The 24,161-nt window shown below is 44.3% G+C and overlaps 1 protein-coding gene across 1 annotated transcript in view; it reads left to right on the forward strand.

The window, feature by feature from the left end:
• Positions 1 to 24,161, forward strand: part of ADGRV1 (adhesion G protein-coupled receptor V1) — a 1,865,288-nt gene that overhangs the window by 898,487 nt on the left and 942,640 nt on the right. Inside the window, exons 65-66 of the mRNA XM_086963519.1 lie at positions 7,828 to 8,060; positions 20,938 to 21,086. Coding sequence (XP_086819645.1) covers positions 7,828 to 8,060; positions 20,938 to 21,086 — 382 coding nt within the window. The remainder of the gene's footprint in view (positions 1 to 7,827; positions 8,061 to 20,937; positions 21,087 to 24,161) is intronic.

The raw sequence follows: 24,161 nt of genomic DNA on the forward strand, positions 1-24,161 counted from the left end.
CAGGGCGGGCGTAAACCCGCCCCCGCCTGCCTCCGAGGGCGTGGCCGGCCGCGTCAGTGTCTAGGACAACCCACTCTAGGGCGGGAAAAAGGCGCGCCCCGGCTACGCCGCTTCGGGCATACCAGCCGAGACCCGCCTCCCGCCCAAGATGGCTTCCCGGGGGGATCGTGGTACTCCACCATACGTTCGGGGGGACCGAATGGTCGCCCCTTTCCATATGGCTGAGATACCCGCCACCCCCTCTCAACACAATCCCCAAGAATTGGGAAACCGGAAACAGTTCTTGAACTTTTGGAAGGCGGGAAGGGAGTTACCCTTCCCGGCCGTATTTATTAAAATATGAAACAAAATCAAAACATTAAAATAACAGTTTCATATTATGTACAATTTCATTTCCACATTACGATGTTTGGCTAACCTTAACAGATCTCTAATACAAAGGTTCTCCTAGCCGAACTAACATCCTACAAAACATTTGACTTGAAATTGTACATCCTAACGTTAAGGGCCAACGGCAAGGTCGTAACCGGTGTCAGATCCCTAAACCAGAAATACCACCCTCACTTGTGAGGGGAGCGACCGCACAGAGGCGTACCTCAAGTGCATCTACCAATTTCCCTTGGACTTGACGGGGGCCCCAATGAACTCGACGCCATTTAACGGTCGTTCGAGGACTCGTGTGAGGTGTCTAAAAGGTAGCGTAAACCCCCTCCCGCACCCCACACAACTTACCCATCTGCCGTCGCAGATGTCCTGGCCCCGGGAAATTCCCCAGGAGGGCCCGTAGCCCCTCCTATCCAGGAAGGGGCCTTGACCACCTTTCCTTTCCTTCCGGCGGCCTATCCTTAGACGGGACCGCCTCCCCGTTGAGGGGCCAATTGGCCACCTCCCCCGAGCGCTCCCATCCGTAATGGGTGACGCCCCCCCATAGGGATCTTCCAATTACTGCTCACCGATCATGACCTTACCGCCACAGGCCCGGATAGTTGACCGGCTATCCGGACCCCCCACTCCTGCCTAAAGGTCATGTTTCAAACCCTTCAACCAAGCTATGAGGTCTCCTATGAGTAACTCATTCCCCACCCGGGACAAATGAACCCCGTCCCCCAAATACATACTGTCCCCTTTGATACAACCATGCGAAACAGAATGCAGTGTACTTGAACGAAACAATCTACTCACTTTGTTATTTATTTTCCTTACGGAATGATTCAGAGCAGAAACCGAAATAGCCCCCCGCCACACTTTCCGTGGGATCATATGGGACCATGCGATTGTGCACCCTGGAACTCTTCTAGCCAACCAACTTACTGTGGAAAGCATTGCCTCAAGAAGAAGTCGTCTACCAGTGGCCACCAGATCGTTGCCCCCAAGATGGACTATGATTATAGACGGCGGTGACCTTGTCCGCCCTAACAAACCCTCGAAAAAGGATTGAAACTGGTCAATACAGAGCCCGCCCTTTCCGTAGAAGGACACCCTGTACCCGTATTCCCCAGCCACGTGAATCATATCACCTGCTTTGAATACGTCCGCAGCACGCCTCACGTATGAGTGGCCATGACCCACACCTCCTTTTTCGCAGTCGGTGATGTCTGACCGCTGGTCCCCAGGTGTCGGGTCGACTGCGCAGTCCGCCCCGCTTCGTAAGCTTGCGCAACTGAAAACCAAACAAAAACAAGAAGCGTGAGTATATCATTACAGCTTCACAACATGTGCAAGCGCACATACCTTTTATAACAGTTCGAGGACCAACGCCCCACACGTTTTACTTCGTCTACACTCAGACCCTTGGCTGTAGCCTCAGTAGCAGCCCCTATCCGAAAGGAATGGGTCCCGAACTCGCCGGGGTTCAAGCCCGCGGCCGAAATCGACATCGCAAGCACCCTCTGGAACTGAAACCTCGTCAGTGGGGTGGCGTCAGCGTGTCTCAACAAGGTCCCCCCCCATGCTGCCACCCTCTGCGCTAAGTATTTCTCTACGCACACCACAGGGCACATGGAAGAACCGGGGATCCTCTGAATGATTACGCAGTCCCCGATTGCACCCTGATCGGATTTGGACCTAACAAACGAGACCGTCATCGTCTCCCCCCTGACCTGAATGTGCTCCCGGCACAATCCCCCCATCGTATCCCGCTTGTTCTTCGCCACTAATTCGCTTACCCGCATAGCCCCATGGAATGCTAGTGCAAATGCGGCTCGGAACAACACTGCTTCGTACTGGGATGAACACGTTGCCGGGAGTACGGACCATAAGAGGGTCAGCCTATCCAGACCTATCGGGTGCCTCTCATCTAATCTGCGACCCTCAAGGCGTTGCCACCCACGTAGCGCTTTCTGCACAACGAAAGACGCTGTCGGGTCCTGGATCCCATGAGCCTTTGCCATAAAGGAAATGGCGGCCCAATGCCTCTGGGCCGTAGCTACTGATTTGCCCGCCCGACGTAAGGAGAGCAGAAATTTCACTACAAACTCTTCCTGACCCCAAAGTTCCCCCCTAGCAGTACCGAAAAAGGCCCAATAGGAACGGAACGCCCCTTCATATGCCTTCCTCGTCCTGGGTGCTAAACTCTCTCCCACGAGGTTTTGTAGTTCGGGGCACCGAGAGACCAGAGAGCTTCGGGAAAGGGTGCCGCCACCGGGTCCGCTGTGGGCAGAAAACCCCAGAAGGCCTGCATACGGAAACGAGAAAGCGCATCAGCCGCTTGGTTCATCACCCCCGGCACATCTCTTGCCCTAAACAGTACATTCAGTTGCATGGATAACAACACCATTTCTTTGAGCAGTCTCAGAATCAATTTGCATCGTGCTGCCTGACTATTGATACACTCAACCACGGACATGTTATCAGACCAGAATACCACAGAGTGATCACGGAACCCCTCGGGCCACATTTTCAGTGCCACAAAAATAGGGAAAAGTTCGAGAAAAGCAATGTTACTTGTCAAACCGCACTCGTGCCACCATGCCGGCCATTTTTGAGCCGACCATTGTGCGCCAAATATGGCACCAAAACCTATACTCCCCGCCGAATCTGTCCACAGCCCCAGCTCTTCGGAGGACATCGCCGGCCGGTTCCAGACAACTCGACCATTGAAATCCGCCAGGAATGCCAACCAAATGCGCATGTCCTGGCGAACCTCTGCCGAGAGCCTCGTGCGATGATGACCTTCCTTCAGGCCGACCATGGCTTGTGCAATCGAACGGGAAAAGGGGCGCGCCATTGGCATCACTCTCAGGGCAAAATTCAACTGACCCACCACCTGTTGCAATTGATGCAGGTTTACTTTTGTTGCACGAATACATGTCTCAAGGGATAACCTGAATTTTAACACTTTTTCCTTGGGTAATCGAAAACAACCTTCTACCGAGTCGAGCTCGATTCCCAGAAACTCGAGCAAGGTCGAGGGACCCACAGTCTTACCTGGTGCCAATGGCACACCGAATTGATTCATTAAGACACGAAATTCATGTAAAGCCTGTCCACACTCAGGATCCCCGGCTGCCCCCAAAAACAGAAAGTCATCGAGATAGTGCATAACATGTTGAAAACCTGTCTTCCTTGTGAATACCCATTGCAGAAAACAACTGAACTTCTCGAAATAGGCACAGGAAATCGAGCACCCCATTGGCATACATCTATCCATGTAATAGCGACCCTGAAACTGAAAACCAAGGAGACGCTGATCGTCTGGGTGTACCGGGAGCAACCGGAACGCTGACTCGATGTCCGATTTTGCCATCAGCGTCCCGGGCCCCAGGCGATTCAACATGGCAACGGCCTCATCGAAAGATGCATACCGCACCGAACACACTTCCGGGTCTATCGCGTCATTCACGGAAAGACCACGTGGGGCTGACAAGTTATGTATCAGCCGAAACTCACCCGGGTCCTTCTTGGGGACCACCCCTAGAGGGGAACAAACAAAGTTAGCAACCGGTGGCAAATCGAATGGACCGGCGACGCGACCTCGAGTCACCTCTTTCCCAATCTTTACCTGTACCACCGCCGTGTGCTGCAAGACCGACAGTTGATTCTTACAATTTGCTACACCTTGAAAATCCCCCACTGGGATGCGGAAACCATATGAAAACCCGTTTCGCAACACCCCAGCGGAAGCATGATCCGGGTATTCGTTGAGCCAAGGAATCATTGCCATGGTATCAATCGGGGTAGGTAAAGGCGCCCCTCGGACTATATCAGACCTGTTTGGCGCCTCCCTTACCACCGTTATCACCCGTTTTGGCTCTGCACATGGACTCAGGATGGGATGGCTGCCCACACCCCCACACTCATGTCTGAATTTGCATGACCCCTGGGGCCTTGTACATTTCCCTCTGTTAAAACTCCAACAGATCCCCCTTTTACCTGTGTTGCCACTCGGCTTCGAGTGGTACTCGTTACCTGCACCCGTCCGAAAGGGTGTCCCAGAGTTTTGGCGGGAAGATTCCCCCCGTTACTCCCTAACAATGGTACCTTCAACATTCCTGTACTCTCCATTTTTTGCCATGACACGGAGTCGTAACAATCCCAAGTCAAAATCGGGTCGTGTTCCTTAGCTTTTCTAAAAAGATTGTCATAGCAGAACCACTGATTGCCCCCATATGCTACGGAATACTCCATGATACGTGATTGATAAATTGGCAACTCGGTCAGCAACTCGGGCCTGCGCTCTCCCATGATGGAGGTAAAAATGCCCCATGCCCTGCCCCAAGTACCAATGTTTTCGTCAACCTTAAAGGCGGCCATTTTTGCGCGCCAAACACTCGGATGCATGAGCTCCTTTTGGCTCTTTACATGCTCCATCTCGTAATGATCGGTAAGCAAAGAAAAAATGTTCACATACTTATTTGCCCAAATCTTTTCCGTAACTTCCAGTGGAACATGCTGAGCCACCTTTTCCCTTCGTGAAGGTACAGACCCCTCCCCCGCAATCGGCAATGGCCGCTTACCTGAACCAGACGCTGCATCTGCCACCGAACCTGGGCCTGATGCGTTAACAGAAGATGGTGCCTTCGCAGCCTCCCTAGATTCCCGCAGTTGCCTCATTACTGCTCGGGCGTCGTCAGCCGTGGTGCCCTCGCTATCTTTTCCCAACCATGCTGCCAATTGCGCCGCTAACTCGGGAGGCATATCCTCCCCGTTCATGGGGGTGACCACCACGGGGATCGGATTCCCTTCTTTCGGCGTCGGGGTTGGCTCCTTAAGTGGGGTATCGGGAACCGGGGTTTCCCCCCCGAGTGCCCCCCTTCTGGACCTCTTGCCTCTCCCACCGGGGACTGCCCCTGGCAAAGGCCGTTTCGGTCCTCCCTCCCCGTCCTTAGCCGCCACCTGCTTCTTCAAATCGGCTACCTCCTTCATGAGCATGCGGAGCATCTGATCGGTACTGACCCGCTTCCCGACTTTCTTGGGCATTCTCAGACGGAATATCTGTAAAACAAAAAGAAAGATTACAACGCTCAAAATTGGCTCTTCGTTCCGTCTCGAGCTCACGTGCAGCGGGGAGGTGCAGCTTCAGTGCACAGGAACAAGAGGATGCTTTCTTGGCTTCTGCTCCTTTTATCCGTCTTCAGGGCGGGCGTAAACCCGCCCCGCCTGCCTCCGAGGGCGTGGCCGGCCGCGTCAGTGTCTAGGACAACCCACTCTAGGGCGGGAAAAAGGCGCGCCCCGGCTACGCCGCTTCGGGCATACCAGCCGAGACCCGCCTCCCGCCCAAGATGGCTTCCCAGGGGGATCGTGGTACTCCACCATACGTTCGGGGGGACCGAATGGTCGCCCCTTTCCATAACTTGTGAACTACAATAAAATATGGCACTGTGGTCCTCAACCTACTTGAACATTCTGCAGCCTTTCACACCATCTCCCACTCCATCCCTAGCCAACGACTGCACAAAGCTGCCATCCAAGATCCCACATTTCTGGGTCCTCTTTGTCCAGTTTCCTGCAATTCAACCTGTACCTGACTCTTAGGACCTATCCTTTGCATGGCTAAGGATTCTCTTTCTTCACATATGCAGACAACATCCAAGGTTTGTTGGATTTGTGTGGTAGGAGGTTAAGCTCTATTTAGAAGCTTCTAATAGCACTATTATACGTTGCCAAATTTAGAAAATCCTAATGGGGCGTGGGTTTTAGGGTACAAAGTCCCACCAGAGCTGACACTTGAGCCCAATCTGCTGAAACTTTGATGCAGGATTCAAAGCTGTCTCTTTCATCTAGTTACACAAAGGTTCTCTAAAGTCACTCCTGGAGGGCCGAATCCATGCAGCTTTTTAGAATATTCCCATTTAGATAAATGTAGTTATCTTAAAAATGTGTCATCAATCCTGCCCTCTTGGACTCACTTTGGAGAACCCTGACTGGTGAAATGGAGCACACTTCTCCTATTTAGGTATTTCATCAGTTTTTCCTGGTATTCATACTCTTAAGCAGCAACAGTATTCCCTTTTGGTGCTTATGATATGTTATATTGAAATGTGCATTGAATAGAAAAGAACATGATAAATGCATTAAAGAATTCATAAACTGTATGATATATTCGGTTTGAACTTGATGGAATGTTTTTCAAAAATAAAAGAATGTGAAAAGGAATTGTGGACAAGTACAAAATTGAAGTTTAATGAAAAATTGATCGGCGGCGAATTAATAACAAACAAACAATACTGTTTCAACGTAAGTATTCAAAAGCCTTTGAATTGTGTTGAACAAAATTAAACTGGGCATTAGCAATGAGATCTTGCATTCTAAGCAGACAGGCTACATGAATAATAAACGATCTCAAGCTACCCACAAAACCTTTCAAGTTGCATGTGTGGGAGATCACAGCACAGCTTTATGGAGTTTTAGAAAGACACTTATAAGAGAAATTGAACAGATTCATGCATTTATTTTTGGTTGTATTTAAAATAACACAAAAGAGATTTGAGCCTGGTGCTCCTAATTTATGAACATACATTCACATCTGGTACTTACAAATACATATATTTACACTCACAATCTAATTTACAGATACTTAATATTAAACAAGTGATGTGTAATTTCATGCATAAGCTGATGTCACAGGAATAGACAAGTGCGCTTTCATTGCACAGATGATTTGAAAAGTCGTTTAAGACCCACAGATTGTGTATATTCACAACTTTTGTACAGGACATTCCTACCCTGGTTAAGTGGTGGATGGAGTAGATAGTGCCAAATCTATGAAAACTGGGGTTTCAGAAAGCTGATAAGATGGAGATTACGGTGCTAAAAAAGCACATTTTATTCAACACTAGCAGTACATATAAAAATGCATACACATAAACATTGAAGTAAACTTCAGTCAATAAAAGTGCTTGTTCACAATGCTTAAGCAAAGCCTAATATGTAGAGCTCAGTATTGAATTTGCTTCAGTTGTCATTCACCTCATGGTACAACTGCAATTCATTGGACGACTATACACATGCTATAAACTAACATGGAAACTACTTGGATTGAAGAGTGGAAATCAAGTGAATGTTGCAATAGATCATATCAGGGGTTATCAGCATGTTTTCTGGTAAATGCCCAAAATCTAGCTTGTGAAAAAGTGCTTCCACCAGGAATATCTTTTTAGCTAAATGGATAATTAAGATCCTTTCCCCCAAGTAAGTCTTGCCCTCTCTGCTGAATTGGTAGACAAGTGTGTTAGAGGGGCCATCATCACTCTGCTTAAGACTGGTATATTGAATTACTGAAATACTGAAAGATCAGATATCAGTGGTGGTGTTTGATTGCTACAAACTATAGCTACAGCAGTTACATTTTACAGATTTCAATTAATGCAGTTTTTTGTCGTAAACTAGGTCAACTTCACAGTGAAGCGCTTGAGTGGCACTTTTGGGCAGGTACGGCTGAGGTACCAGACTTCAAATGGAACTGCCATAAGAGGCACTGATTTCACAGCAAAAGTGGGAGAGCTGCTTTTCATGCCAAATGAGACTGTTAAAGGTTTTTCTGTTGAAATCCGAGATGATGACCTCCCTGAAGGTCCTGAAGACTTTTTCATATCAATCACTGCAGTGGAGCTCCAAGGAAGGTAAAAACCAATATTTGCCAATAAAGATGGATCTCTCTGAATTAACCATAATCTGTGAATAATACTGGGGTAATGCTTTTTGTTCAGAAGATATATATTTATAGTGATGTTTCTATCTAGTTTGCCTGTAAATAAAATTGAGATGCTTGTGGAGGAATATAATTAATGTTTTTACCCCACATTTCCATTGATCCAAGGAAGCCCTAGGTATTCAACTGTCTGCAGTAAAGATGATGTACCTGAAAACGTTAAATAATATCTTTTAGATTTATTCACACAATTGAGCTCATTAGATTATTGTTTTTCTTGGTTAATGACAAAAAATGAAGATTATCTGCCCAACTGTTTGTGGGAAAAAGTCCTATGATAAAGGGCAGGATTAACAACATAGCAAAAATATATATTGCTTTTTAATTCTCTTCCAAGCCTAATCCATTCGGATTAGGTATATTTAAATCCAATAAAAGACAGTTAAACCAAATATTTTCTGACAAAAAAATATTTCACTGCTTATAGTTTAAAACCTTAGTTTCATGGCAATTTTCACATTTTGCTTAACTCCCCACCTGATAAGTTTCTATAGCTGATTCATTGAAAATGGCTGTGGCTTGTTGTATGTGGGCATGTGTGTGTGCATGTATGTATGTCTGTAGAGCCACTTGTGTTGTTCAAACCTAACTAATGAGGAACAGAGTGCTAAACAGCATGTATTGTGTGACATTAATGTGGTCGTTGAAGGGATGTGTCTTTAATTTCTTTCTGAAATGTAAGAGAATAGGGCTATCAAACCAAATGTTGTTCCAGATCTTTAGTGTGTAGATGGAGAAAACTTGCCTCTGTTCTTTTCCTTGCTGTACATTTTTTATTTCAGTATAGCACAATTGTATGGCACTATTTATGTAAGAAGGCTTGCTTCTTTGCCAGGCATGTTTTGATATTATCTCTGATGGCACTTTGTTGGGTTATTTTGTACACCGTCAGAGATGAAGACCCCAGGGACAGTGATATAGTTGTTTATTTAGAAACTCTCCACCAGTACATGAGCATATAAATATATTTATATACATCACAACTGAGCTACTTATGTCTGATAAATAAGTAAAGTAAGGGAATATAATGTTGAAATTCTATCACAACACCTGTTGAGAACAAGTAATTGCTTCAAACATAATCCTTGAACCACCCATGCTTCTTCTTAATCCTTTTGGGCCATCTCAGGTGAGGTATTGCTGATTGACGTACAACCACACTACTACTGTTGCACTTATCTTGATCATCTGTACCTTCAACATTCCACTCGTTTTTTGCCATTCTCAACATACTCTAAGTTGTCAGTTAAAAAGGAACAGGCGGCTGAACAAGGTTATGCACATTAATTTCTCAGTATGAATCATAAGTCCATAATCAGTGCACAATATGTCCAGAGTATGCCGCACCAATACTCTCCTGGTAAGCAGATCCAAGGTATATGTACAAAAAGACGGTGCACAGAACAGAGTGCTCGCAAGCTCGCAGATAATGTTAAAAAATCTTTATTAATTTTCAGGTTAAAACTTCAGCCAAAGCGTTTCGTTCGCATGAACTTCGTCAGGGCTCTCACGTGCTGTAAACTCCAATAATCCAATAATCTGGCCCTTAGAGCCCTGACGAAGTTCATGCGAACGAAACGCGTTGGCTAAAGTTTTAACCTGAAAATTTGTAAAGATTTTATAACATTATCTCGGAGTTTGCAAGCACTCTGTTCTGTGCACCGTCTTTTTGTACACATACTCTAAGTTCTCCCTTTTCCAGATTGACCAGATTTTTCTCAGTTCCCTTAATCTTGAAATCCGAAAATCCCTTCTTGGGAATCATGAGTTTTTTGACCAGCACACTGTCACCAATTGCCCATGACCAATCTTTTGGCCTATGAGGGCTGATTTATCCCGCTTTTTGGTGATCATTCACAAGCCGATATTGATAGTTCTCATCACCACCATTAACTGTAATATTCAAACATGAAGGCTTAACTCGGTAACTGCTCTCCTGCTCCTCTTACATTCAAGTGGGTCATTCTCAATGGACCACCAAGCTGTAGTGCCTTTCAAGAACATATCCTCCATCAACCCATTTGCTTGCGGTAAATGCAACACTGTAAGCAAGTGTTTAATATCAATTTTCTTAACCTCTTCCATGCTCATGACAAGGTCAGCTCGTCATGAAGCACAGTGGAGCTGTGCTTATGACAAGTTGACCTTGTCATGAACAATGGGGTTCACCAAAATGCAGCACAGGAGGGGAAAGCCCCTTAGCAGCCAAGGTGTTAATTAATTTACACATCTTCACTGATGCAAATTTCACACCATTATTTGGAATGATATTGTCTGGGATACCTTCTCTAGCAAATCCCTCCATAAGGAAATCAATCACCCTGCAAGTTATCATTAAACTAACACCTTTGCAGAGGTCCACTTGGTGCAAAAGTCTACTAATGCCTGCACTAATCTGTCCAAAGGATGTAAACGTTCAAATGGATCAACAAAGTCCAGTCCAAGTTTGTGCCAGGCTTCATCTGGAACTAGCAGTGGTGACAAAGGTGCCTGCTGAACAATTTTAAACTTGTCGGCCAATGCAGATGAATAGCAATTCTCACTCTTCACTCTCTCATCCCCACTCTTACAGACACAAACATAGTGACTCCTTTTTACATATCTCCTGCAAGTTGTGTTCCTTGCCAGACAATTTATGTTATTAGATCTGTGGCTAGTGCACCAATACATAGAACACCTGTACCTGTTAAACCTCCATGGATTCATCTAAAAAAAAAAAACCCAACTCAGTTTAGCTTCCTTGCTTCTTCCAACATTCAAACTCTTCTTAAGTCTGGTAATTTCAGACTTGTCTCCATAGTATCTTTCCATCTCCCTAATCTAATCAGTGATAAACTCCATCCCTTCAATTATAGCTATAGCCTCCCTCAAATTCAGATTTGTTTATGAGCAATTTGTCTTGGACATGAGGGGTCTAATTAACAAAGGGAAACATACTCTTTTGTGTAGGTTTACGATGTTGTGCAGTTCATTAAATAATTTTACAAGCGGTATGTTTATGACTGCCTATCTACTTATGTGCGGAGTCTCTCTGCCACAAGTGCGGAAGCTCCACAGTCATAAAGATACTACTCGTAAAAATCCTTTGTGAATTGCAAAAAAAACATGAACTTACACAAAAGTGTAAGTCCATCTTTCTGACTCAGGCCCGAGGATGGTTCGTATAACACACTTACTGGTCTGTGAAATCTTCAAATGCACATGTTCTCGCCAAGTTCCTTAAGGAAGCCACATAGTTACTGAGTTGTTCAGAATTGGCCTGTTGATGTGGGGAAAATGTATGTCTCTCCAGGACTACATTTATGTGTGCACCACAGTGCAGCTCAAACATTTTAATAGACATTTCAAAGATGTTTGTGGGCTCACCATCTCCTCTTCCTACAGGAATTTCTTCCAAGCTCTCATAGATATTGCCTCCTCCAATCTCTAAATTGTGGAACAGAACACCTTGCTTCCAAACTTGTAAAACATGTTCCCCTCTTAAAGTTCTCAAGTAAGAATCAACATTTTTTCCATCTTTTCCATGGTAGCAAAGGCTTAGTAGCATCGTTGAGAAATGATGGAGTTTTGGACATTCCTTTAACCGCCATGATCATTGGGAGAAAATTGAGAATGAACTGTGTAAAATCCCCAGCCTAATAACGCTTTTCCTGTAACCGACTGAAGAGCTGTAAAAATATTAATTTACTAGTAATGCAACTAGACTACAACCCTCATAAAGGATCTACAGCATTCCAAGAAAGTAAATTGTCCCAGTATACCTTTGTTAGTTGTTTTTGTTGCTCAAAACAAATGAATAAGGCCACCCATTGCTTCTTAGCATGCTGCAAAGAAATAAACACCTAAGTTGTTGGTTTTCAGAAATGTGCAGGACATGTAATGATTGTGATACGATTGTCGTGATGGCCAAATGCCCTCACCCTCCTGTTTTTTTATACTGTTTCTGTTGGCTTTTAGGCCCCCACATACTTTTCCACTACTAGCCAGTGCTAAACTGCTTGTGCTTTCTCCTTTATAAATGGTGCGATTGGCTTCCATCCAGTTGACCGATTTAATTTACTCATTAAGCCATAGTAAAGTGGTTCTACATATGCCCAGGGCCTGTAAATACAATGATACTAGTGGGCATGCAGCACTGATTGAGCCACCCACTTAAGTAGCCCTACGAACATGTCTTAGGTCTGCAATTGTATCCTGTGCATGCCATTTTGAACTGTTGATACAAAGTAGCAAGGTAAGCCTCTTGTCTGGCTCAAACCTCCTTTTTAATACATATAAGTCACCTCTAGGGTAGGCCCTATACAGGCCAGAGGGCAGGGTGCAGTGTACTTAAAACATTGGACATGTACTTTTAAGTTTTAAATGTCCTGGTAGTGAACAACTCTAAAATTAGTTTTTCACTACTGTGAGGCCTACTTCTCCTATAAGATAACACTGAGTCATTTTAATACATTCAATTGAGAGCAGGTGACATATCAAGTTTGGTGTCTAAAGAATTGTAATTAAAATACCTGTTTAATGGTAAAGTAAGATTTTTAGTCACAATTGTGAAACTGTCACTTTTATAAAGTTGCCATTTTCTTGTCCTAACCGTTTGGTGCCTGCATCCTGATCTTGGGTCACAAGACTAAGTGTAACACAGCAGTTAGCCTTTGTTTATTACAGGCTGCCACCTTAAGTTAACGAGTGGGAGGAGCTGTCACCTACCATACTTGCATGTTACAAAGACTCTGCTTGGGAACAAAGGGTTTGAAACCTTGTCTTTTGTGACCCCAGACAAGGACAAGGAAGAAGATGATTTCTGACACCTCAGGGAGGTGGAAACCTCTAGATGTTTCCTCTACTAAAGTGGGTGTCAGGTATAAATATTTTCACCTTTAAACCCAACTCTTCAGTATACTTCTGGACCTATGGCCTCTGCCAGGAAAATGGACAGCTGTGTTGCAGAAAGGACTACCACTCAGCTAAACTGCTACCCAGAAGGCCTGCTGCCCTGCTGTGCTGACCTGCTACTTACTGTCCTCTGGCCTGGATGAGAAGGATCAGACCTGTATTCCCTAACCCCAGGTTCCCAGAATGACTTTGAGGGCTATTTTGCTGACCTCCTGATCAAAAGCCTTAGGAACAGAGCAGGTTTCCAACAACCTTGAACCCCACACTGGGACTCTGTAAACTATGAGTCCTCCCCTCCCAAGAGGTTCCAATCCAGTCCTTGATCATTGCAAGAGGGCCCTAAGGAGCTCTGCCTGCCCATCTATAGATTCACCAGAACCAACGCATCTCTTTCGTCGCACAGCACATATCCGGCAAAACTGGCACATAGCCTTTGCTGCTAGATTCTTCGCTTTCTGAACCAATGCCTTGCCTCTGCCTATTTTACCAATGGCTGATTCTGCATCTCCTACAGTAGCCCATCGGAACCACCGATGTGCAACACATCTCCAAGCAAGAACATCACATATCGCTTCACAGCCCCTGGAACCACCGATGTGCAATGCATCTCCTCGCCGGGACCTCGCATCATCCCTGCTGTAGATGCATCCTCACTGCAGGACTTCGCATCTCTTTACAACCAGGATTAAGATACTTAGTTCAGCAGACCTAAGTTGGGTCCCTGTAGCCGAGCCACGCTACATTGTGGTCAGCCTTAACATGTGGCTTTGTCCCAGTCTGGTGTGACCGGATAATCACAGTTGATACTTGATGTGCACTTAAATATTTTAAATTGCATATTTTCAGTTTTACTGATTGGATTTTGTTGTTATGCTCTTGATCTATTTAAAATGTACTCAATTTTTCAATACTAGTGCGGGGTTTTATCTTGTGTTGGGCTTTCAATGTTTTACTGTTTGAAATGCTGCATTATTACTTTACACATTGCCTCTAAGTTAAACTTGACAGCTCTGTGCAGAGCTACCAGAGAGTTGAGCACAGGTAAATCTGAGGTTTGCTTGTGGCTTTTCCATCACAAGGATTGTGTTTGCTGCTTGATTAGGTGTCAACCCCCTCAACCATTAACCCAATGTCTCACGTGCACTGTAAAATCCTAATATTCTGTGCATTGCCAATACAGGAACAGTGCTGTAAATATGCACGGTTCAACTAGTATCCAATGCACTGCCAACATACCAAAGTGAGGTGTGCGCACCTACACTACACCCGGCCGGGTTCCTTGCGCTGGTCAGCATTTAAAAGATGCACTCACTGATAAGCGCGATAAGCAACATGCCATGTGCTATCAACAGTGTGGCATTATTACATCTCCTCGACATACACCAAGCATTTCCAATGAGACTTCTTTTACGCTGCACTTAAGTAAAATGCCGAGTGGTGGTGAAGTTCACAATACCTGCTCCTGCACAGGTATCCCATCCTTGTCACCAAGTTTGTTGTGCTCACTTCTCCTTTTTTGTACACCATCACAAATGAAGATGCCAAGAACACTGATATTAGTTGTTTATTCTGGAACTCACCACCAGTACAGGAACACTCTTGTCAGACTGAAAAGTATGAATGCATCCTTTTTCTTTTCCAGCTCTTCTCCCAACTAATTTCCAGCCTAACATTCTTCCTCGTGCCATTCTAATAATGACCTAACAACCTTCCAAGCCACAACACCTTGCTAGAGAGTCAATTGGTCTTGAGGATGATGAAGGGCTGGATAGCAATATTCTGGATTATCATGGTGATTATCGAATGTGTATGTATCTGGTATCAAGTAGTTGCAGTGGGGGCTGGCATGTACCGAGGGTGCAGTGGCGGCTGCCATGTACCGAGGGTGGTGAGGTGTGAGGGCACACAAAAAATAAATAATTAAAATAGACTTAATTTCCTGGCTTGCAGCTTGCCTTCCTCCTCCCTCAGGTATCCTTGCAAAGCTCCGACACAGGAAACTATCCAATCCTGGTGCTGCTCTCACAGCATGAGAGAAGCACTAGAATTAGAGGGAGAGGCATCACTCAGCACTCTCAAGAGTACAGAAGGTCTGCACTTTCTCCAGCGGGGATAGAGAAGTTCAGAATGCCATGTCTGGCTAGCTATCGCAAGACTGCCGGCCAAAGAGACTTAGGCATTTCAAACTTTAGAGCACAGAACCTTGCTGCTGCCACTCAGCAGCAATGGCCCTGCCCTCCCTTACACTTAGTTCGGGAAGGGTTGCTGAAAAATAAATTATAATGCAAAAAGTATATTACAGTTTTGTTTTTCAGCTCTGGGGCTTGTGGGGCGACGCATCTCTGCTCAAATGGAGGAGTTGTCCCTATTTTGTAGATATAAACCTTGAGTAACGTGGGACATATTGCAGTATGGTATCATCAGCTGCTAGAATTTTTGATTTGAACATGTGTTGAAGAGTAAACTATGTTAAATACCCACCTCTGGCAGGATAGAATAAATCAAATGCGCACATTTGTTTCAAAGAAAAGTGAAATGTATGTATCCGGAAGTGTGTTCTTATGAATATACGCATAAGTAAATGTAAAATGTATAGTGGGGAGTAAGCTTAAAGAGTTAACAGTCTGTTGGGTGTATCTGATGCCCACGGTTTTAGAGTTTCAAGAGCCTACCTATTTTTAAAGTGGCAACACTGCTGATTGGGGAATTAATACTGCTGTTACCATACAACTACTGACTTATTTTTACCTCTGTTGTGTGTGGGACTTATAGGTATCCCATGTGGGGGAAGGGCATCCATCAACAACATTCATGCAGCGGCGCCGGCACGGATCGGGGGTTGTGGGGTGGGGGAGGAAGGGTAATGCTACAAAAAAGCACAAATAAATGCACTTAACTTATAGCCGTGTCCCACGTCTCTGCTCTGTATCTCCCCTGTCGGACTCAGGCCAAACATCAACCAGGAACCAGGAAGTCGGCATGGAGAAGAAGCAAAGTGCGCATGACTGTTTGGCCGTCCCCAGTGGGCCGGCCAAGCGTTTACGCGCCCTTGAAGTGGCAGTCCCGCCCGCCCACCTGCAATGCAGCTGGCAACAATAAAATGATAATAACAAGTTATTATAATTTTATTTTTCTTTTGTCACACTGCTTAAAAGCAGTGGGGCGACGCTCCGCTGCTTTAACGGAGTAGCTGCCACTGAGTTCATGGAAACCCTGTTCTACCCATTGTTTTCCTTAAGATAACCTGCTGAGTAGCATGGAACTAATTCATGATGTCCTCTATTCAGCTTTGTAACATGCAATGATCTGACCAACAAGGTAACAGTAAATATGGAACTCGCATTGGGAATTTTCTTTTAGCATGCAATGTACAGCAAAGCAGCTACACCCACTTCTACAACACTAGAGTTATGAGAGAAGTGAAAAATACAGAGTTGATTCTGCTAGCTTAATTTCCTCCACAGTACTATGCCAATGGTGGAGGGCACTCCTTTAATGGATTATACTCCGTATTTAAAGTTTCCTTCAGATAGTGGAGAATTTTCAGCTCCCTCCAAACTCTCAATGGGGACATTAGTTGTGTCAATATTTGATATTTGATATCTTGATTGTGAGATAAGCGAGCCTTTCGTCATTATTCGTCACATTCGTTTACTGTTGAAGGGCGCCAGTTAGAAAGTTCTAAGACTGCTTCCTTAGGCAGTGCTTCTTTGAAATTCTGCTTTGAGCTTCTGTAGCAAAATGTAACTGCTGCTGTCAGTTAATGTAGGCAGGGCCGGACTGGCAATTGTACTACTCTATTATTAAATAAAAGTCAAGACTCTCTTCGGAATACCCAAAGGTTCTCAAATAGCCTATAGTCTCATGCACATCCCAACATCCAGTTATACCAAAGAGGCAAAATCCTTCCACACCAAAATAAACATAAGAATGAGAATAAAAATAAAATTAAAAATTGACCCCATCCAGCAATTATAATACACACAGTGATAAACACCGAAACGTTATGGCAAACATATATTTAATAAAAACTTTTTATACTTTTAAAATGTATTCCATTTACTAAGACAATTCTGCAATCTAATCAAGGTAATGATCATACATTTAAAAACCACAATACCATGTATATTTTATCCGAGAGACACAGAAAGTGTAAACATATTTATCACATCATAATTTGGTTATTCCACATGGAATCTATTTCATTAATCTGTTCAAATGTCCATCAACTAAATCATATGTTGGGCATGAACATGTTCCTTGGATCCAACCATATGGTTTAAACAAGAGCGTAGACGCGTTTCGGTGTTACTTGATTGATAACAACCACCTTCTTCAAGACACAAGTGATATTTGTCTCACTTGTACTTAAAAACAATAAAAACCTAATACAGAAACAAAGAATAAAAACATGTATGTCACCGACTGTGTATATATATTTAACAAGCATGTTAAAAACAGATTCAATATGTATGCATATTGTATTAATCTAGTAAATCAGAGTGTTGTACACAATTGTCTGAAGGGTCCACTTATAAAAGAACAAATTTAAACATGCATCACCACTCACAAATACTGATTTATACCAATTTAAAACAAGGAAGTAATCCCAAGAGAGACTTTTGTTTACCCGTGGTACCCTGTCTCTCGGGCAGTGGGGTAACTCCCTCTTCTTACAACTACTCTATGATTTGCCTAGTGGGCAGTGTCGTGTTCCGACAGTGTGGGCGACGGACAGTAGGGCGTTAGGACCCTGTGGGTCCTCAGACAGAGTGACCAGGCCACCGGACACCAGATCCGGTGACGACACAGGAAAGGGGACAGACAATGACTAGGACAGGGACGAGTAAGGACGTGCTGACGGGACGCTGTACAATATGAAAATAAAGGAAATGCCCGACTAACCTGTGTCCAGTGTTTTGGTGTGCCGCCCAGCCAACAGCATGAACACGACAACTGGCGACGAAGGGAGTGGACCGGACGTGTGCCCATCGGATGAAGAAAATTGGCGATCTTAATTCAGGAGCCCACCCTGGATCGCGTCGTGCAGAAAAGAAGAAAAAGTGCCCTGAAGAAATGCAGCAAAGCGGGAGCTCACCCCGACTGATGAGGAGAAGAAGACTGCTGGCTCCGGTAAGCGCCGTGTAGAAAGCGCGAAGTGAAAGGAAATTGGCGCGAGCTCTCGCGAGAGTCTCGGCGGCCAATTTGAAGTCAGGCGCGCGAACCAATCACCGTGAAGAAAAAGACGGCGGCCATCTTGGAGTCAGGCATCGCATTGATTAGACGCGAAGTCTCGCGAGAACGCAGGCGGCCATCTTAAGAACAGGCGCAGGAGCCAATGAAGTTAAAGGAAACGTCGGCGGCCATTTTATAGAGTCAGGCACAGCGCAAAGATCGAAGAAATAAAGGAAATAAAGGAAAAAGTGGATGAAACAAAGAACAGACAAAAACAAAGGGCACCAAAAGAGAATACAAAAGGCAAGAATACAAAGAAAGTGAAAAGAAAGAAGAAATAAGTGCCAGAAAGAGGCATATATAAGAAAAGAAAAGAGATATAAAGAAGAGGAGAAAACAAAAAAGTAAAATAAAGAGACAAATAAATAGCACAAGGAAAAAGAAGAGAACAAAAGGAAAAGGACAAAGATAGCCCAGAAGAGGACAAATAAATTAAAACAAAGGAAAAAAAGGGACAAAAGAGCACAAAGGAAAAAAGGCAGAAAACAAAGCAAAAGGAGAAGAAATAAGGGGAAGAAAAGAGACAAAAGAGAAAGGAAGATAAAGCAAGAGAACAAAAGAAGAAGAAGAAAAAGAGGAAATAAAAGAGAAACGAACAGATAAAGAAAGAAGGCTAAATAAATAAACCAGAGAAGGCTAAATAAAAGACAGAAAAGAGAAACAACACAGAAAGGAAAGGACATAAAGAAAAAGTAGAAAAGAAGAAAGAAGATAAAGAGAAAAGAAGAAAATAAAGAGGAAGAAAGAAGATAAAGAGATAAAAAGAAAATATAGAGAAAAGAAGAAGAAAAGAAGAAAGAAGATAAAGAGAAAATATAGAGAAAAGAAGAAAGAAGATAAAGGGAAAAGAAGAAAATAAAGAGGAAGAAAGAAGATAAAGAGATAAAAAGAAAATAAAGAGAAAAGAAGAAGAAAAGAAGAGAGAAGATAGAGATTAGAAGAAAATATAGAGAAAAGAGAAAGGAAGAAAGAGAAGAGGAAAATAGAGATAAAAGAGAAAAGAGGATAAAGAGAAAGGACAAAAGGAAAGCAGAAAAGAAGAAGAAAAGAAGGAAGAATAAAGACAAAAGAAAAGAAAACAAAAGGACGGACATAAAAATAAGAATAAGTTGCAGGAAGGATGCAAATATAAGAAAACAAGGAAATAAAGAAGAAGAAGACTAGGAAAGCCCAGAAGAGGCCGAAAAAAAAAAAAAAAAAAAAAAAAAAGGACAAAAAAAAATAAATAAATAAATAAATAAAGGAAAAGCCAGAGATAAGGCCAAATAGAGGAAAGGACAGAAAAGAGAATTAACAAAGAAAAGAGGGACAAAGATCACCAAAGAAACAGAAAAGAGAAAAGGAGAACATAGAAGAAAAGAAAACAAAAGGAAAGACACAAAGACAAAGGAAATAAAATGGGTAAAAAGGAGCAACGTGACAGGACTTTGGCGCAGGAGAAACAGCAGGAAAGGACAAAGACAAACAATGAGCAGAGCGGACAGGCGCCACCAAGGAAGATCAAGGCAAGAGACACTGCACGGCCAGGACCAGAGGTGGTGAGACAGAAAGAAACAATATCGATATTCAGACAACAGGTTCTCCAAAGATTCACTGGCGGTGACAAAAGTGAAAGGATCGATGATAATGGCTGTCTCCGACCGACAACAAACAACAAGGAAAAGATAGCGTTTCAAGGAGCTAAAGGCGGATGAAGAAGAAATGGCAGCGGCAACTGCAGCCACATAGAAGGAGAAAGATAGAGGACAAGGAAGCGATGGAGACACTAGATCACGAAGGACATTCAGTAAATAACAGAGACTCATTGAAGAGATGTAGAGTGACAAGTTCACTCTCTCTCTCCTCTCTCTCTCTCTCTCTCTCTCTCTCTCTCTCTCTCTCTCTCTCTCTCTCTCTCTCTCTCTCTCTCTCTCTCGTTTCGTTCACCTCCATCAATATGACTGTGAATGAGGACTATGGTAAATGTGTCACGAACATTTGTTTGCAACAAGGGGGGAGATGTCGTGTTCCGACAGTGTGGGCGACGGACAGTAGGGCGTTAGGACCCTGTGGGTCCTCAGACAGAGTGACCAGGCCACCGGACACCAGATCCGGTGACGACACAGGAAAGGGGACAGACAATGACTAGGACAGGGACGAGTAAGGACGTGCTGACGGGACGCTGTACAATATGAAAATAAAGGAAATGCCCGACTAACCTGTGTCCAGTGTTTTGGTGTGCCGCCCAGCCAACAGCATGAACACGACAGGCAGCAGACTAGGAGATAACTTTCAGACCATGATGGGCTGCCATGACATAACCTTGCCCCCATGGCCCGAATGTAGGTGTATCCTATTGCAGTATCGGGCAGGGTTGAACATGCCAGGGCTGATTTTGCTTTTCAGTCTGTCCGTGCAGTTAAGCATACTGGGGCTGGTGCCTTGTGTGTTAATAAAGTGAAAACTCTTGATAAAATGCTGCAAATATGTTGGGCCGGTTTTTCACCCCTACAGCTTTTTCAACTCTCCAGGACATGATGTAATTTGATACTGTAGTCATACATTAATTTTTTCTTGATCATCTCCTTGTGTTGAGGCAAGTATAAGATTACATATTTGTACTGAGAAAAGCATATAGCGGCACTCTCGTTAACTAATCCTTCTTATTTTTGCAATTCTAGTGGTCATGACTTTACTGTCCGAGAAAATGGGCTTCAGATTGACCAGCCTCCTGGAATAGGGAATGCCTCGGTAGTCCGAATCATCATCATGAAAAACGATAATGCTGAAGGCATCATTGAATTTCATCCACAGTTTATTGCTGTGCAAGGTATGTACATTTGGCTGATGGTGAGAATGCTTTGACCATCATCGGTAAAAAAACACTAGCTGCGGTCAAGTAACACTCCTGGGCCTGGCATTTAGAGTGGGAAAATGTTCCCCTTGCCTATGACTAAAGTTCCATTACCATTGTGAACGGGGACACACACCAAATATAAGGTTTGTCCTGAGTACACATTCGATGCTACTCTCAGGCTATGCAGCAGTCCGTTATATGATTTCCTATTGGTTCATTAATTGGCATGATAGGATTTCCGATTTTTGTATTGTGGAAGAACTAAAGATGACATATTCGACTATCTGCTCTTATTTATTTAATTTGTAAAGCGCGCTATCACCTAGCAGGTAGCTCAAAGGGGAGAGAGAGAGGAAAGCAGGAAACCGGCCCCTAAGAATTAGGAAACAGACAGGTTTTCACACTTTTCCTGAAAGGAAGGATCTCACTGATTTGCCTGATTTCCCCGGGAAGACTGTTCCACAATTTAGCCGCTGCCACCCCAAATGATCTGCCTCCTGACCTAACCTTTCGAAACCTGGGAACCCTCACTAATCTGGCTGATGAAGAGCGCAATACTCTTGTCGGGACATACCATTCAAATTTTTTCCGCAAGCGCAAGGGGCCAATTCCATGAAGGGCCTTAAAACAAGGCAAAGAGATTTGAATTGCACTCTCTGTCTCAGGGGGAGCCAGTGAAGTTCTAATAAGGCTGAAGAAGCGGAGGAGCTTCTAGGCCACCCTAAGACTAGTTTGGCCGCTGCCGACTGGATTCTTTGTAATCTGTCCAACAGGAAGTGAGGGGATTCCAACAGGAGAGCATTACAGTAGTCAAACCTACTGAGAATTGTGCATCTGGCTACCTGTGCTCGTGCCTGAGGAGAAAGTAGAGGGAATATTTTCCGAAGGGATCTGATGATCGCATAACAAGAGGCAGCTGTTCTTGTGACCTGAGTTTCTAAGGTAAGCTTATCCTCGAATATGATGCCTAAGTTGCGGATTGAAGTTGCCGGCTGGACTGCAGACACCATGCCCGAAGGCCAAAAATTGCCAGGAAGAAGAGGAGAGATCCTGTTTGCTGAGCAGAAGATCACCTCCATCTTTCCTGCATTAAATTGTAGCGAATTAGCCTGTAGCCAGCAGGCCGTGTCTCGCAGACAGTTGTGAAAAGCCTCTACTGTGGTCGAGTCCTCCCCCTCAAAGGAGAGAATCAGTTGAGTGTCGTCTGCGTAGTTTACAATATCAATATTATAGGCCTTAAAGATAGCAATCAGAGGTTTCAGGTACACGTTAAATAGGATAGGGCTGATAGCTGAAGGCTGAGGAACACCATGCGACACATTAGAGAAGGTGGACTGGAAGGGGGGAAGGGAAACCGCCTGCTGTCTGTCCTGCAGAAAAGATCTAAACCACCGCAAGGCAGAACCCTTTACCCCAGCCTCGCTCAATCTTCTCGACAGAATCTCATGGTTGACCGTATCAAAGGCGGCAGACAGCTCAAGCAGAATCAGTGCACGCCTTTGAAGCTCATCCATGATGGTCAGCAGTGCCGTCTCGGTCCGTGAGCCTTTCGAAAGCCAAACTGAACCTCTTCCAGTAGATTGTGTTGTTCCAGGTAGGAAGAGAGAGTCCTGTTAACGGCTCGTTCAACAATTTTAGCAGGAAACGGCAGCAAGGAGATAGGCCTATAGTTTTTAGAGCAATCAGGATCAAACGAGGGCTTCTTCAGCAAGGGAGAGACTAGAGCTTGCTTCCATTGCGGGGAAACTACACCATTAATGAGAGACTGGTTGCAGATCAGCCGCAGCGAGTGAAGTAGTTCATCCTTGTATTCCTTCCAGATCTTTTGAGGTAAAGGTATATGCACTGAAATATGGTACTTAACACCTTGACTGCTAAGGGAATTCCCGCTGGGTGCTAAATATGGCTGATTACCGTTGTTCATGACAAGGTCAGCTCGTCATAAGCACACGACCAGTGTACTGCATGACGAGCTGACCTTGTCATGAGCATGGAAGGGGTTAATATTACACAGTTTGTTGTTTGTTTGATGTTCTGGTGTGACTTTCTGTTTCTTCTAGTTTACCTGTAACTTTGTGATTTTGCTATGAACACTTCGTCAGACACACAAAAAAAGGGAGAGTGCAGACACTCAAGACAGGCTGGGTGAGAGAGTTGAGTGAGAGCTCAATCAGAGCGGCCATTATGGTCGAATCCAAGCTCTGCTCTCTGGGAGCACATTTCCCAAACATACTTTATAAATGGGTCAAACGTTTTATGACCTTGTCTTGCAGGCCACTTGGTTGTGCAAAAACCTCACAATGTGACATAATGTTTGTACAACTACACCATTATAGCACGGTCAAAATCCATTTGACAGCTCAGAATGTGTGAGGCTGACAAAAGTTCGTTTTAAACTGGATGACATGTTTGGTATTTTTTTACACCGACCTGTCTTTTGCTTTTTTTGTTCTTTGTTTCTTAAAGTTACTCCAGCACGGGTAATTCCCATATATATAATTTTTGGGTTGAATTTACTTGCTGAAAATAAATAATTTTGATTTTGTTTATCAAAACTATTCATGGAACTTATGATTGTTCCCATGGTGTACCCATGGTGATTACTTCTTTATCCTAAAATGGCTAATAGCCTTCCTGTAAAATAGGAGCTTCCAGGTCTGCGAAGAAGCCCTTTTCTACGCCAGTCACCCTTTAAAATACTGGGTCCCAGAGGGCTCCTCCCTTAGCCCCACATTATTTCATCTTTATGGGGGCAAGATGAGCAAAAAAACGATAGATTTAACCCAGATCTGTGACTTGGGTTGAATGTCTGGCAGTGTTCCGCATTTCGTCCATCATTTTTTTGTGTTGCTATTGTCACCCTAAGTGGGAAGGGTATGTTCAGACGTGGGTCCTGTGATCACTATGCCACTGGATTCAAGCTGGCCGGGCTGATGAGGGGCGATACATCCAAACCGTTCCAGGATGCTTGTTTTCTGGCCCAGGGAATACCTGGCCTGGCAGTTTAAGCTGGACTGTTCCCATTGGCAGCAGGGTCAATACTGATTT

The sequence above is a fragment of the Lissotriton vulgaris genome, chromosome 3_1, assembly GCF_964263255.1.
Source record: "Lissotriton vulgaris chromosome 3_1, aLisVul1.2, whole genome shotgun sequence".
NCBI classification, from domain to species: Eukaryota; Metazoa; Chordata; class Amphibia; order Caudata; family Salamandridae; genus Lissotriton; species Lissotriton vulgaris.